At 65.3% G+C, this 13,744-nt stretch overlaps 10 protein-coding genes across 10 annotated transcripts; 7 read left to right on the top strand and 3 right to left on the bottom strand.

The window, feature by feature from the left end:
• Positions 1 to 52: 52 nt before the first annotated feature.
• On the top strand, positions 53 to 336 carry MICPUCDRAFT_57391 (H+-or Na+-translocating f-type, v-type and A-type ATPase superfamily; the record flags this gene model as incomplete). The annotated part of the gene is made up of 2 exons (XM_003058131.1): positions 53 to 144; positions 222 to 336. 2 exons carry the CDS (start codon positions 53 to 55, stop codon positions 334 to 336), a joined length of 207 nt encoding a protein of 68 aa, XP_003058177.1.
• Positions 337 to 518: 182 nt separating this feature from the next.
• On the bottom strand, positions 519 to 1,393 carry MICPUCDRAFT_33050 (uncharacterized protein; the record flags this gene model as incomplete). Its single annotated transcript, XM_003057760.1, has 2 exons — positions 519 to 1,112; positions 1,340 to 1,393. The coding sequence occupies 2 exons, from the start codon at positions 1,391 to 1,393 to the stop codon at positions 519 to 521; spliced, it is 648 nt and encodes a 215-aa protein (XP_003057806.1).
• A 446-nt stretch (positions 1,394 to 1,839) lies between these two features.
• On the top strand, positions 1,840 to 2,451 carry MICPUCDRAFT_16093 (uncharacterized protein; the record flags this gene model as incomplete). The annotated part of the gene is made up of 1 exon (XM_003058130.1): positions 1,840 to 2,451. The coding sequence occupies one exon, from the start codon at positions 1,840 to 1,842 to the stop codon at positions 2,449 to 2,451; it is 612 nt and encodes a 203-aa protein (XP_003058176.1).
• Positions 2,452 to 2,709: 258 nt separating this feature from the next.
• Positions 2,710 to 4,032, top strand: MICPUCDRAFT_57388 (uncharacterized protein; the record flags this gene model as incomplete). Its single annotated transcript, XM_003058129.1, has 1 exon — positions 2,710 to 4,032. The coding sequence occupies one exon, from the start codon at positions 2,710 to 2,712 to the stop codon at positions 4,030 to 4,032; it is 1,323 nt and encodes a 440-aa protein (XP_003058175.1).
• A 71-nt stretch (positions 4,033 to 4,103) lies between these two features.
• Positions 4,104 to 5,136, top strand: MICPUCDRAFT_57387 (uncharacterized protein; the record flags this gene model as incomplete). The annotated part of the gene is made up of 2 exons (XM_003058128.1): positions 4,104 to 4,236; positions 4,343 to 5,136. 2 exons carry the CDS (start codon positions 4,104 to 4,106, stop codon positions 5,134 to 5,136), a joined length of 927 nt encoding a protein of 308 aa, XP_003058174.1.
• Positions 5,137 to 5,277: 141 nt separating this feature from the next.
• MICPUCDRAFT_47082 (uncharacterized protein) lies at positions 5,278 to 8,190 on the bottom strand (the record flags this gene model as incomplete). Its single annotated transcript, XM_003057759.1, has 3 exons — positions 8,079 to 8,190; positions 7,867 to 7,920; positions 5,278 to 7,731 (listed from the first exon to the last, which is right to left on the bottom strand). Exons 1-3 carry the CDS (start codon positions 8,172 to 8,174, stop codon positions 5,278 to 5,280), a joined length of 2,604 nt encoding a protein of 867 aa, XP_003057805.1. The 5' UTR covers positions 8,175 to 8,190.
• A 169-nt stretch (positions 8,191 to 8,359) lies between these two features.
• Positions 8,360 to 9,061, top strand: MICPUCDRAFT_49550 (uncharacterized protein). Its single transcript, XM_003058127.1, has 2 exons — positions 8,360 to 8,421; positions 8,570 to 9,061. Exons 1-2 carry the CDS (start codon positions 8,374 to 8,376, stop codon positions 8,918 to 8,920), a joined length of 399 nt encoding a protein of 132 aa, XP_003058173.1. The 5' UTR covers positions 8,360 to 8,373; the 3' UTR covers positions 8,921 to 9,061.
• Positions 9,062 to 9,311: 250 nt separating this feature from the next.
• On the top strand, positions 9,312 to 11,683 carry AE_1 (anion exchanger family). Its single transcript, XM_003058126.1, has 2 exons — positions 9,312 to 9,627; positions 9,956 to 11,683. The coding sequence occupies exons 1-2, from the start codon at positions 9,346 to 9,348 to the stop codon at positions 11,393 to 11,395; spliced, it is 1,722 nt and encodes a 573-aa protein (XP_003058172.1). The 5' UTR covers positions 9,312 to 9,345; the 3' UTR covers positions 11,396 to 11,683.
• A 309-nt stretch (positions 11,684 to 11,992) lies between these two features.
• Positions 11,993 to 13,057, top strand: MICPUCDRAFT_67445 (uncharacterized protein; the record flags this gene model as incomplete). Its single annotated transcript, XM_003058125.1, has 1 exon — positions 11,993 to 13,057. One exon carries the CDS (start codon positions 11,993 to 11,995, stop codon positions 13,055 to 13,057), a length of 1,065 nt encoding a protein of 354 aa, XP_003058171.1.
• A 110-nt stretch (positions 13,058 to 13,167) lies between these two features.
• MICPUCDRAFT_16484 (uncharacterized protein) lies at positions 13,168 to 13,638 on the bottom strand (the record flags this gene model as incomplete). The annotated part of the gene is made up of 1 exon (XM_003057758.1): positions 13,168 to 13,638. The coding sequence occupies one exon, from the start codon at positions 13,636 to 13,638 to the stop codon at positions 13,168 to 13,170; it is 471 nt and encodes a 156-aa protein (XP_003057804.1).
• Between the last annotated feature and the right edge of the window lie 106 nt (positions 13,639 to 13,744).

The following is a 13,744-nucleotide window of genomic DNA, read 5'->3' as shown; positions in this document are numbered from 1 at the left end:
CTGCAGTCGCGCCGTCGCGCGCGCGGTGGGCGGCGGTGTCGAGACCGACGCGATGGGACTCGCGTTGGGGACGGTGCTCTTCTTGGCGCTCGAGGCGGCGTTCGCGCTGTTCGTGAACGCTCGGTGGAGGGCGCACGACCGAGGGTGCGCGCGTCGCGCGCGCGCCTCTCCCTCCCTCTCTCGCGCGCCGACAACTCGTCTCTCTCTCCGCCGTCCAACAGGCTGAAACACGTGTTATTCGCCGCGTCCGTGTTTTGCTGCTGGCTCATGTGGGCGATCGTGTACGCGTCGCAGATGCATCCGCTGATACGACCGGTGATATCGCGCGAGGGCTGAGACCGAGGCGCGTCGTGGTATCCCGTATCAGCTGAGCTCGCGCGACTCGGCGACCGAGAGAACGAACAGAACAGAAAGAAGAGAGAAGGAGAGAAAACCGACGACGCGAGCGCGAATACCATCCTCACAACACAACGCCCCCCTCGCTCCCGCTCTTCCGGACCGCTAACACGACGCGTCAATCAACACGCGCACGATGACCCAGCGCTCGACGCCACCGGCTGCGACGTGAGCTTCACGTCCACGAGCTGATCCTCCGCCTTGGCCCTCGCGGCGGCCCCCCCCCCCGCGCCGACGCCCGCCTCCGCCCCCGGCAACGCCGCGGCGATCTTCCTGAACAACGCCTTCACGTTAAACCCCGCCTTCGCGCTGCACTCGATGAACATCACTCCGTGCTCCCTCGCCCGCGCATCGCCCTCCTCCACGCTCACCTCTCTGCGCTCCACGAGGTCGGTCTTGTTCCCGACGAGGACGATGATCACGTCGCTTCCGCGTTCGGTTCGCACCTCGTCGATCCACCTCGCGCAGTTTAGGAACGACGCGCGGCTGGAGACGTCGTACACGACGACCGCGACGGAGGAGTCGCGAATGTACGAGGGGATCAAGCTCCGGAAGCGCTCCTGGCCCGCGGTGTCCCACAGCTGCAGGCGGACGGTCCGGTCCTCGAGGTACATCGTCTTGGAGAGAAAGTCGATGCCGATCGTCGCCTGGTACGAGTTGTCGAACTTGTCGTACATGAAGCGAGATATCACGCTCGTCTTCCCCACGGATTGGTCCTGCGGCGATGGCGTCGGTTGGGGCGACGGAGGAGGCGCGGTGGGGGTCATCAAGAGGGCAGGTCGACGGTCGCGCGGGAATGGGAGCGGTCGGCGCGCGACGCGCTGACTTCATTTTCGAACGCGCGCGAACGGGCGGATCTGACGGACGAAGCGGCGGAGCGCACGAGGCGTGGACCGCGCGCGCGCGCGAGGGACGTCGTCGGTCTCGGTCGACGCGCGCGCACCCCGAGGAAGACGAGCTTGTACTTCGCCATCGGCGTCACGCCCGCGGCCGCCATCGTGAACGCGCGTGGGCTGCTCCCCGACGCGCCCGCGCGAGTGGGACAGTTGGCGAACGCGAACGAGAGGACCTCAAGTGCCCTTCCCGCGGCGCGGCGCCCTTCGGCGCCGATTTCGACCGACCGAGGACCCCGTCTCGGCGAGATTGCGGCCGACGGCGCGCACTCGACGGCGCACGGCGGCGTCCACGAGAGCGCGGCCGCGTTCCACGCCCGCGCTACGCTCGCACACCGCGTCCGCGGTCGTCCTCGCGCGCGCGCGTCAGCCGCGACCGTCGCTTCGCACGGCGAGAACGTTCCGTCCGCGTCGTGGGGGAGATTCCACCGCCGCCGCAACGCGCGCAGCGAGCGAATCACGCCCAGCCGTCGTCATGGGGAAAGTCACGAAACACACCGAAGGGAAGGGCGACGCGATGGTAAACACGGAGACCGGCGAGGAGACGGAGATGCCGGACGACCCTCTGCGCCCCGTGTTCGCGCCCCTCGGCGTCGCGGAGCTCTCCGGGAAGAAGGCGGAGTACAGGAAGGTGAACGTCCCGTCGAACCGATTCACGCCTCTGAAGGAAAACTGGATGGCGCTGTACGAGCCGGTGACGAAGAAGATGAAGATCGACATGCGCATGAACTTGAAGGCGAAGAAGGTGGAGCTGAAGACGACGAAAGAAACGGAAGACGACGGCGCGTTACAAAAATCCGCGGACTTCGTGCAAGCGTTCTTGCTCGGGTTCGAAGTCCAAGACGCGGTCGCGTTGCTTCGGCTCGACGACTTGTACCTCGAGTGCTTCGAGGTGAAAGACGTGAAGCAGACGTTGAAAGGCGAGCACATGTCCAGAGGCATCGGGCGACTCGCGGGTAAGTCAGGAAAGACGAAGTTCACCATCGAGAACGCGACGCGGACGCGCATCGTGATCGCGGACCAGCACATACGGATCTTAGGCAGCTTCCAAAACATTAAAATCGCGCGCGACGCGTTGTGTAACCTCATCCTCGGTTCGCCGCCGGGGAAGGTGTACTCCAAGCTGCGGAGCATCACCGCGCGGTTGTCCGAGCGGTTTTAACGACGGAAGGTGGTGAGAGGGTGTTCTGTGTAGTACGCTAGTAGAGATCTTTTGAATGCGTGTGATGACGCGACGCGAGAGTACGTAGTTGAACGCGACGCGCCGGCGCAGCTGCTCCCACGGCGCGAGTATTGTCTTGTCCGAAAAATCCTGCCGAACCACAATTTAGCAGACCAATTGCCAGACGGTCGCGGTCACTCTCGCCGACGCCTCCTCTCGTCGTCGGGGAGATTCACGCGGGTTCGCGTTCGGAATAAGATGGCGACCGTCGCGGACGCCTTCGCGACGCGCGAGGCGGGCTTCGATCGAAACGCGCGCGACGCGTTCGAGGACGATCGCGCGCGGTCGCCGTCCTCGAAACGCGGGAACGCGAGCGACGAGGCGAGCGCGTTCGCGACCCCGCGCGCGGGTCTTGCGCGCCTGGAGATCCCCGACCCATGCGACGTGTTCCCCGCGGTCGCCGCGCAAGCGGACGCGTACGGCGACACCGCTCGAGGCGCGGTCGAGGAAGCGCTCCGGTTGCAGAACCTCGAGCGATTCATCCGCCGCCTGGACCTGCGCGACGCCGCGGTCGCGAGGAACGAGCGATCGCACACCGTGACCGGCGCGCGCAGGCACTCCGTGTGCGGCACCGGCGTGACGCGCTCGCGCGTCATCGGCGACGCGACGCGACGCAAGAGGGAAATCATCACGAACTGGGGGAAGCCGTACGACGGCGGCCCGGACGAGGACGTCGTCCGCGGCGTCGGCACGCCGAAAGGATGCCGCGTCACCGCGACCACCTCCGTGTTCGACGCCCATCGTAAAACCCCGTTCGATCGACTCGCGGGCGGCGGGACCGCGCGCGGCGACGGCGGTTACGCGTTCAAAGACCGCTCGTCGATCATCGAGCTCGGGGTGAGCCCGCGCGGGTGCCCGGACAGCGCGAGGGCGATGCTGGACGTCATCGCGCCGCCGTCGCCGCGGTTGGAGCGGACCGAGGGCTGGGATCTGCGCGGGAAGAGCCCCCCCGAGGCGGCGGACGCGGCGGCGGGGAAGGGGAAGGGGAGGACCGCGAGCGAGCGCACCAGGTGGGTGTCCACGGGAATGGAAACGATGGAAGCGTCCGCGCGGTCCGCGATCGACGCGTACGTCGCGTCGTCGCCGCGGTCGCCGAGGACGAGCGTCGGCGCCGCGCGATTTCCGCCGCTTCCCTCGCCGCGCGCGTCGGCGTCGCCAACCTCGCGGCTCTCCCCGCGTCGGTTATCCGTGGACGTCGAGGGAGGGGGACCGCGCGCGCCGACGGAGGACGCCGGGTGGGCGGCGGGGAAGGAGGAGGAGGAGGAGGAGGAGGAGGAGGAGGAGGACGGGGAGACGGGGACGGGGACGGGGACGAGCGGGGATCCCGGGACGCCCGGGAGCGCGGGGACGGTGTCGGACGCGCTGCGCGCGGCGGGGCGGACGGTGCGTCTGCTGTCGCTCGCCGAACGCAAGGCGCTGTTCGAGGCCGCGGTGGAGGAGTCCGTCGCCGCGCTGAGCGATCAGCTGTTCGGTGGGGACGGCGGGGAGCTCCCGCGCGTGAACATCGAAGTCGTGTTGTAATGTTATTAGACGCGTCGCTTTCATCAGAGTCGTCGCGACGTTCTCATTGCGACGCCGCGCCCCCACGAGAGATGGGGGGTCTGAAGCGCCTGGCGTCGCTCGCGCGCGGGTTCGCCGCGAAGGCGGTGAACGGTCCGGGGACGCCGGCGCCGCCCGGGGGTTTCAAGCACCCTCCCGTGCCCGACAGCCTCGAGGGTGCGCTCGGTGCCTTCGCGTCCGTCCACGCCGATCCATCGATCGTTCGATCGACCGGCGCCCGACCGTCGACCCCCCGCTGACGTCCCATCCCCTCTCTCTGACGCGAACACAGGCGTGCAGCGCATAATCGCCGTCGCGTCCGGCAAAGGCGGCGTCGGGAAGTCCACGACCGCGGTCAACCTCGCGTGCGCGGCGGCGTCGTCGTTGGGCCTGCGCGTCGGCATCCTAGACGCGGACGTCTTCGGTCCCTCGGTGCCCATACTCATGAACCTCGCGTCTTCAGGGACGCCGGCGATCGACAAAGAGAACAGGATGCTCCCGCTGGAGAACTACGGCGTGAAGTGCATGTCCATGGGGTTTCTGATCGCGGAGCAGAGCGCCGCGGTGTGGCGAGGGCCGATGGTCATGGGCGCTCTCGGGAAGATGATCAGGGAGACGAAATGGCATCCGCTCGACGTCCTGTTCGTGGACATGCCCCCCGGGACCGGGGACGCGCAGATCAGCATCTCGCAGCGGCTGCCTTTAACCGGCGCGGTGATCGTGTCCACGCCGCAGGAGATCGCGCTCGCGGACGCGCGACGCGGGGTGAACATGTATTCGAAGGTGAACACGCCGATACTCGGTTTCGTGGAGAACATGAGTTACTACGCGCCGCCCGGGTCCGAAGACGACGCGTCCGCTCGAGCGTACATCTTCGGGAAAGGCGGGGTGAAGCACACCGCGGAGGCGATGGGCGTCGAGCTCTTAGCCGAGGTCCCGTTGGATCAGCGCATTCGCGAGAGGTCGGACGAGGGGAGGCCGATCGCGGTGTCGGACCCGGAGAGCGCGGCGGGGAGGTTATACGCCGCCGTCGCGAGGCGGTTGATCGAAAAGACGACGCCGTTCGTGGACGAGGGAGGGGGGTAGGTTGCCGAGAGGACGATGATCGTCGGGCGTAGTCGTGTTGGTAGCGCATTAGTCTTCTTGTTGAGTCTTCAGAGTATTCAAAGTATCTTCGTACAGTACGCTGTCCGTCTTTTTGTTCTCGCGCGGCGCGGCGCGAGCGAATTAAATTTCGTCGCCGTCGAAATCCCCGAGAGGTTCGAAGTACCCCGCCGGGCGGCTGCTCCGTCCCGTGAGCTCTCTGATCTTCTCCAGGATACCCTCGAACGCGTCCTTGACCCGCTCCGGGACGAACGTGCTCAGGTCGTACTTCATGTGCGCGTACCACGCGCCGCCGAGCGCGAGGACGATGAAGAACATCACGATGAAAAACGTCAAAATCGGATGTCCGCCGCCGCTTTTTTTCGCGTCGCACCCGACTTGCCTGATCTGCCCCAAGTCCGGGTCCATGTCCCCCATGTCGCCCTCGCACTGCGTCCCCGCGATCGCCCTCAAATTCGAGCTCGGAATTTCCACGCACTCTAACACCGCACATCTGCCGACGTCGATGTCGTCCATCTTCACGCAGTCGCCCAAACCGTCGACGCGTTCGCTCCCGTATTGACACTCGGTGTCGTACTGCGCGTCGCACGGGCACTTCGTCGCTTCGTCGTGCTTCTTCTCGTAATCTGGCTCGTTCAAGCACCGAACATCGCGCTTGCGACGCGCGAGGGAGTACTTCTGGCCGAGGATGCACTTCCCGGGCGCGCCCGGAGGGTTCGGCGACCACGTCTCGTAGTCCGAGTCCGAGCACACCGGAAACGTAAACGCGGACGCTTGCATATTATTTTTCGGGTCCAACACCGTGAGGCGGTTGAAGTCGAGGATGTACATCACCCCGTCCGGGTCCCCGTCCCTCTCCTCGGAGTCCGTGCCGTGAATGATGAACACGTCGCCGATGCTGTCCGGCGCGACGCGGATGTTGTGCACGCTCATCTTGTTCGACAGCTTGATCGGACCCTCCCAGCACGCGCCCTCGTCTCGCGTGAACCACACTTCGTCCGTCGGTCCCGCGGACGCGAGCTGCGCGGCGACGATTAACCCGCCGTGGTTCCCGAACTCGTATATGTGCGGCCCCTTGAGGATCTCCTCCCACGTCGACCCCGCGTCTCGGGACAAGTACGTGTTCACGAGGTTCGCGTCCGCGGAGAGGTACTGCCCGACGTTCCCGGTCGCGAGGATGACCCCGGGGGCGGACTTTTGCGAGTACACGGACCCGAGCCTCGTCTTCCAGCTCCCTTGCTGCCAGTGCGACTCCCCGTGCAAGTGCAGCTCGCACCGGCCGTTCCCGACGGCGTGACACCGGATCGGTTTACCCTCGGAGTCCGTCAGCGGCGGCGTGATCGACTGCCAGGACCCGCCGCCGTTGTACGTGATCCTCGTGTGCACGAAGTCTTCGACGCGGCCGCGACCGCTGACGACGGAGGGGTCGGAAAACGCGCCGCCGTCGATCTGGTTCGCGATGTATATCCCGTGTATCCCCTCGACGTTGATGAAATCCACCGCGCTGCCGCCGAAGCGAACGTTGCGTCGCATGGATAACGAAAAGAGCTGGAGCGTTTTATCGCTGCTGTATAAGTTACCCATCGGCGCGCGCGACTCCACCGGGTCTTCTTCGTCGTGATTCACGGAGATGAAATCCGGCCCGCCGACGTCTTCGCGATAGTCGAAGATCGTGTACCCCTTCTCCGCGAGGGAGACGGGGAAGCACGTCTCCGCGAACGAGCCGCCGCGGTCGATGGACACACGCAGCGCGATCTCCGTCCCCGGGAACGTGTCCGCGTTCGCTTTATCCTCCGCGGAGGACTGATGGTACTTTTCGCAGTCGCGGAGCTGCGCGACGTAGATGTCGCCGTTTAAAACCTCGAACGAATTTCCGCACATCAACACTCGGTTGTGCTCCGTCTTGAACAGGTCGTGCGACCACACGAAGTGCACGTTGTAGTCCCATGACTTCTGCAAGCCGTCGATCATGTCCTGGTTCGACTCGTACACGGTCGCGAGTATCCCCGGGTGGTCCTCCGGGCCGTCCAGTTGCGTCCCGGGCGCCACGGGCGCCCAGTCGAAATCCACGAACCCGGCGATGCGCGAGTCCGACAGCGTCGTGAGATTCACCCAGGTCTTACCGAAATCGCTCGAGTGCATGAGATCCTCACCGCACAGCTCCCCGGTCGCGGCGTCCGCGTTCATGCACGACCTTCGAAGCGTCATCGCGAGGACGTACTCGGGAAACTCCGGATTAATCTTAAACAGTGAGCTCATCCGCGAGCCCGTGTTCCCTACCGGCGAGGCGAAGCAGTTTTCTTTGTCCGACCCGGGGATCTCGCACGGCTGGATCCACGTCGTCCCCATGTCTCTGGAAGCCCAGTTATAGGAGCCCCAGCCTTGGAGGATGATGAACGGGGACGCGTCCGACGGAGAGATGATCTCCAAGACGTTTCTCGAGTTCCCGTCGGGGTGGACGGCCGCCTCTGACGTCCCTTGCAGGTTCGGGGTCTCGTCCACGAACGGCAGCAGACCGGTGCCGTCGCCTTTCGCAATGTATACCATCCCGCTCTCGGATTTGGCGAACACGCGCGTCTGCGATGCGATGGAAGTGAGCGAGAGGGGAGGACGTCAGAATGAATGCGCGGGGCATTCGTTTCTGGGAGGGAGCCCGAGAATGGAGCCACGAGCGCGGGGGCGAGATCCCGTCCGCGCGAGCGCGGCGCGTACCTTGTCCGGGGCGACTTTCCACTCGAGCTGGTCGGGGATCGTGTCCATCGTGACCTGAGCGCGCGCGGGAGGGAACGGAAGCGATGTCAGTCGTCGTCTGTCGCGCGCGAAGGGACGGCACGAGGGGCGCGCGCGGAAATTAAATTACTTCGTCGAAGCGACGAGAGTGTCGACCGTCGCGTCGTCGCGCGTCGAGCCCGCGCGAGACGCACCGAGGGCGGGACCGCCTGGAAGACATCCTTAGGACAGTCCGCGGCGACTTGAGCGACGAGCGCCGCGAGGACGATCGCGCGAAGCGCCGTCGACATCGCGCGCAGGGTCGATCGCGCGCGGCGACGTGTGTCGACGAAAAGGCGCGCGGGCGCGAGAGGGAAGATTCTAAAACGAACAGAACGCGAAACGCGGTTCGGCGCGGCGCGGCGCGCGAACGAAGTCGTTGGAGTCGCCGATCGCGTCGCACACGCGACCGCGCCGGGCACGCGCACGGGGTACGTAAACTCAGGCGAGATGGCGTCCGAACAGTCCGAGGCGATGAAGCAGTTCCAGGAACTTCAGGTCCGTCCCCGCGCGGCGTCGCGCCCGCGCCGCGCGCGGTCCCTCCTCCATTCGTATTTGACTTTTTCAAGACGAACGAACGAACGAACCGCCCCGGGGACGAATCTGACCGTCGACCGCTCTCGCCTCACCCTTCCTTCACGCCCAGGCGAAGTACGTCGAGATCACGCAGAAGCACAAGCAGCTCGTGACGACGATCATGCAGAAGAAGCAAGACATCCACAGGAGCGCGCTCACGAGGCACGAGCTCGAGCCCCTGCCCGCGGGCGTCGGATGCTACAAAGGGTTCGGCAGGTCGTTCGTGCGCGAGGACAAGTCCGCGATCATGACCGGCCTGGAGGAGATCGCGAGGGCGAGCGACGAGGAGATTAAGAAATCAGAGGGCCAGAAGGACTACCTCCAGAAAGCGCTCGCGGAGACGGAGTCGAACCTCAAGGAGCTCCTCCAAGGGAACGAGGCGCTGTCGAGGGAGCTGTTGCAGTCGGGCGCGATCCAGTGACGGCGGGCGACGAGGAGCGACACGCGGCGGGGAGAAGAGCGGAGGGGACTCGACGGACGGCGACGGGGCAGGGTAGCGCTAACGCGGGTGACGCCAGCGTTGTAATAGACGATGGACGATGCGCCCGTGAGGGTAGTACGAATCCGTGCTCGTCGTCGCGGACCTTCCCGGCGGAGAACCAAACGAAACTTCCGCTCGCATTTTGCGCGGTCAGAACGTTCTGTTCGCGCGAATTTAGTCACGGCACCGCGGTCGGTTGAACCGTCATTCTGGGTTTAACCGTTGCCGTTTAAATTCCGACGTGCGAAATCCAGACCGATGAATCGGCGAATCTCATTGGCTTATCTGCTCAAGAGCGCGATTCCAGCGCGTGCGGGGGTACTTCACACCGCGCAGCCACTTTACGTTCACGTAAACTCGGCAAAATGCAGGCTGTCACCATGAACACCACGCTCGGCCTCGGCCTCGGGCTCCGCGCCCGCGCTCGCGTCTCCGCGAAGGCGAAAGCGACGACGCTCTACGGCGCGCCCGTCGTCGGCGATTCCGTCAAGCTCTCCGTTCGCAAGACCGCGAAGCCGTCCGTCGTCGTCCGCGCCGCCGCGGAGCCGCTCATCGAGGCGCCGTTCAAGGGCATCAAGGACGACATCGCGGGCCGCACGCCGGTGTACCTCGACGATTTCAAGCAGGGGCTCAACGGCAAGGCGTTGGTGCGTCCGATCGCTCTCGTACCCCTTCGCTAATCCGAACGATCACCCATAATTGCCACGCACGCACGCGTCCGGCGCGCGGGAAAACGAGCCGTCGTCGATACGCGCGCGTATCGCCTCGGGACTTCCCGCGCTTCTCGGAGTTTTTTCTGGAACCCGTTTCCTCGCGATTCGTCCTCGCGAGGGGGGGTCGGACGGTGTCCCGCCGCGCCGCGCGCGGGAATCGTCCAGCGGATTATCAATGCCGGATAACAAGGCGAAATTGTTCGTGCACGCCTAAAAAAATCAAATTACTGATCGCCGCGACCCCAAAACTTCCGATCTGCAGGCGTCCGTGTGCTTCCTCTTCTTCGCGGCGCTCGCGCCCGCGATCGCCTTCGGCGCGGTCCTCACCGGCGCGACCAACGGCATGCTCGGCGCGACCGAGGTCATCGTCGGCACGGCCATCGGTGGCATCATCTACGCCATCGGCTGCGGTCAGCCGCTCTCCATCCTCGCGTCCACGGGTTCCGTCGTGACGTACACGGCGATCCTCTACACGACGTGCATGCAGTACGGCCTTCCGTTCTTCGGTACGTACGCGTGGATCGGGATCTGGACGTCCGTGATCCTCATGCTCGTCGCGGTGACGTCGTCGTCTAACCTCGTGCGCTTCTTCACGAAGTTCACGGACGAGACGTTCGCGTGCCTCGTCGCGTGCATCTTCTGCGTCGAGTCCGCGAAGAAGATCATCTCCATGTTCTTCAACCCGGCCATCTCCGGCACGCTCGCGCTGTCGTCCGCGCTCATCGCGCTCGTGACGCTCTACGCCGGTCTCTTCCTCTCCGGCCTGAAGCGTCAGCCGTACGGCCCGGAGGCGATCCGTAACATCGTCTCCGACTTCGCGCCGACGATCGCCGTCGCCGTCGGCTGCGCGTTCGCGTCCTGGCTCACGGCGACGTACGGCCTGTCCCTCGACGCGCTGTCCCTCCCGGCATCTCTCGCGCCGACCGCGGCGCGGTCCTGGGTGATCGACATCTTCGCGGTGCCGAACTGGGTCAAGCTCGCGGCGCTCGCGCCCGCGCCCGCGTGCGCGATTCTCCTGTACATGGACCAGAACATCACGACGCGTCTCGTGAACAACTCCGTCGGCCTCAAGAAGAAGGCGGCGTACCACCTCGACATGTTCTGGCTCTCGCTCATCACCGCGGCGACGTCCATCTGCGGCCTCCCGTGGATCTGCGCCTCCACCGTGCACTCCATCACGCACGTCAAGTCGCTCTCCGACACGAAGGTGAACGAGGCCACCGGCCGCGAAGAGGTCACCGGCGTGATCGAGTCCCGCTGGACCCCGCTCGTGCTCAACATCCTCATCGGCTGCGCGATCCTCTACCTCAAGCCGATCCTCGGCCAGATTCCGATGTGCGTCCTCAACGGTCTGTTCTTCTACCTCGGGCTCTCCGCCATGAGGGGCAACGAGTTCATCGAGCGCGTGTTCATGTGCATGATCACGGACTCGAAGAAGATGCCGAAGACGCACCCGCTCTCCGCGGGCAACGACCGCGCGACCGACCTCGGCACGCTTAAGAAGTTCACGTACATGCAGATCGCGTGCCTCGGCGTGATGTGGTGGATCAAGGGCTCCCCCGCGGCGATGCTCTTCCCGATTCTCATCGCGGCGCTCGGGCCGGTGCGCATCGTCGCGGGCAAGGCGGGGTGGTTCTCCCAGAAGGACCTCAACAACCTCGACGAGCAGGTCGAGACGGACCCGGGGTACGTCGCCGCGTAAGCGAGAGTCGAACGAACGAACGAACGAACGAACGAACGATTCTTTGCTAGGCGCTTTTTGAACCTGTTGTAATAGCGGGTGCCTGTCTGTCGAGCTCTTATATTTTAACCAGAAGAGTCGACGGCGCATCGTGGTGGGGTGAGAAGTCGTCCTTCCGAGGACAAAAGAAAAGAGGGAACGAAAGATGATGATGAAGATTTGAGACGACGCCGGACGGGTGATTTGTATAGCTATTATGTATCCCGTCGCGCCTTTCTCATTGTAAAGAAGGTAAAGATATTCCCTTTCATAAACACGCGCCGCGTCCCAGGCTTCCAAAAGAAATGGCTCTTCGACACCAAAAAAAATTTTCTCATCAGACAGGATCTGCTGCTGCAGAAAACCTAACAGCCAATCCGGGCATTCTGCACCGCGAAACGTGTCCGAGTCAGCAAAATATACTGGTACCGGCGGCATAAATTCGGGTGCGACGCGTAAAATTTGATCATTTACGCGTTCAGTCGCGTTTGGCGCGGGAACAACGCACGCTGAAGCCACGAGAGTCCGCGCGCATCTCGAAAGGCACCCGGCTCCCGTCCCGGAAGACGCCTCGCCACGATGCGAGCGTCGTGCCCGCGAGCGATTGTCGCGCAGAGCGCGCTCCCAGCCGCGCGTTCGCGTCTATCCCCTTCCCGCCCGCGCGCGCTCGCGAACCGCGTCGTCCGCGCGGACGCCGTGACGTCACCGCCGGCGAACGCGTCCGCCTCCGATCGAACCGCCGCCGAGGCGTCTTCCTCGTCCGCGTCCGACGCCATCGTCGCCCCGCCCGGGTGCGTGATTTACTTCGCGTACGGCAGCAACGTGAACACGAAGACGATGAACGGCGTGCGAGGGATCAGCCCGTCCGCGTCGTATCCCGCGGTCCTGCGCGGGTACGAGCTCGTTTTCAACGTCCCGGGTCTGCCGTACGTCGAGCCCGGGTTCGCGTCCGTGCGACGGATCGGGACGACGACCGCGACGTCGGACGACGCGGTGGCCGACGACGGCGACGCCGACATCATCAACGACGACGGCTCGGACTCGTCGTTGAGTAAGTACTCGCGAGAGGTGCACGGCGTCGCGTACGTCGTCACGGACGAGGAGTGGAGGTACATCTTACGCACGGAGACGTCGTACGAGACGGAAGTCGTGACGCTGGCGGGGTATCCGGACGCGGGCGGGACGTCGATCACGGCCATCACGCTGACGTACCCGGACGTGGACGTAGGCACGAAACTGTGGCCGTCGAAGCGTTACTTAGGGTTACTCCGCGAGGGCGCGGAGGAGTGGAACTTAGACGAGGGGTGGCGGCGGTACTTGAACGAAGTCGTGAAGCCGTTCGAGCCCGCGACGAACCCGGCGGCGCCGCTCGTCGCCGCGGTGAGCGTGCCGACGCTCGCGCTCGTCACCGCGCCGATCGGGATCGCGGTCGCGGCGAGGAACGCCGGGGCGAAGCTCGCGAAGTCGCGGCAAAATCCAGGCGGCGCGGAGATCGACCTCGCGGACGCCGCGACGGCGGCGGTCGTGGACGGGTTCAACGTCCTCACGGGCGTCACGTGGGGGTTACACAACGCGCTTTGGGCGCCGTTGTTCGGCTCGGGCGCGAACAACGAGAGCGACGGCGACGGCGGCGCGCGGGGATGACGAGGCGCGCGCGCGGCGTCCACGGCGACGAGTAGCAATGCGATTACGGTGGCGATACCCGGCGGAAGCCTCACGAATGCGTCGCCGCGCGCGAAGCGTTTGGTTTCGCCCTACTTGCGCCCGCCGCGGCCGCGACCCCCGCGCCCGCCGCGTCCACCCCCGCGCCCGCCGCGTCCACCACCGCGCCCGCCGCGCCCGCCGCCGCCGCGGCCGCCTCCACCGCGACCGCCGCCGCCTCTTCCGCGGCCGCCGCCGCCTCTTCCGCGGCCGCCCCCGCCGCGGCCGCCCCCCCTGCCTCCGCTGTTCTTCGGCGCGTTCGGGGTGTACCCGGGGAACAGCACCTCCACGCACTTCCGGTACGAGAAGTCCTCGGTCGTGCCGTCCGTGCGAATGACGGTGTAACACCGCGTCTCGTGCTCCGGGTGCGTGCGGATCTGAAATGCTTTGATCCCCGATCCGATCTTCTTCTCCGCGTCAGGATGCGCCGTCCTCAGGCACGGCTCCACGACCATGCGCTCGTAGTCGTTCATGTCCTGGTTGATCGTCATGTTGTTCAGGATCCACGAGAAATACTTCACCATGTCCTCCGGGGTCTCGAACGTCTTCGGGCCGAGCTTCACGGGCGCGTACTTCGGTTTCTCCGGCTCGGTCGTCTCCGGCTCGGTCGCCTGCTTCTTCGCATCGGGC

Source organism: Micromonas pusilla (assembly GCF_000151265.4).
Source record: "Micromonas pusilla CCMP1545 genomic scaffold MICPUCscaffold_4, whole genome shotgun sequence".
NCBI classification, from domain to species: domain Eukaryota; kingdom Viridiplantae; phylum Chlorophyta; class Mamiellophyceae; order Mamiellales; family Mamiellaceae; genus Micromonas; species Micromonas pusilla.
This window is presented reverse-complemented; position numbering and strand designations above follow the sequence as displayed.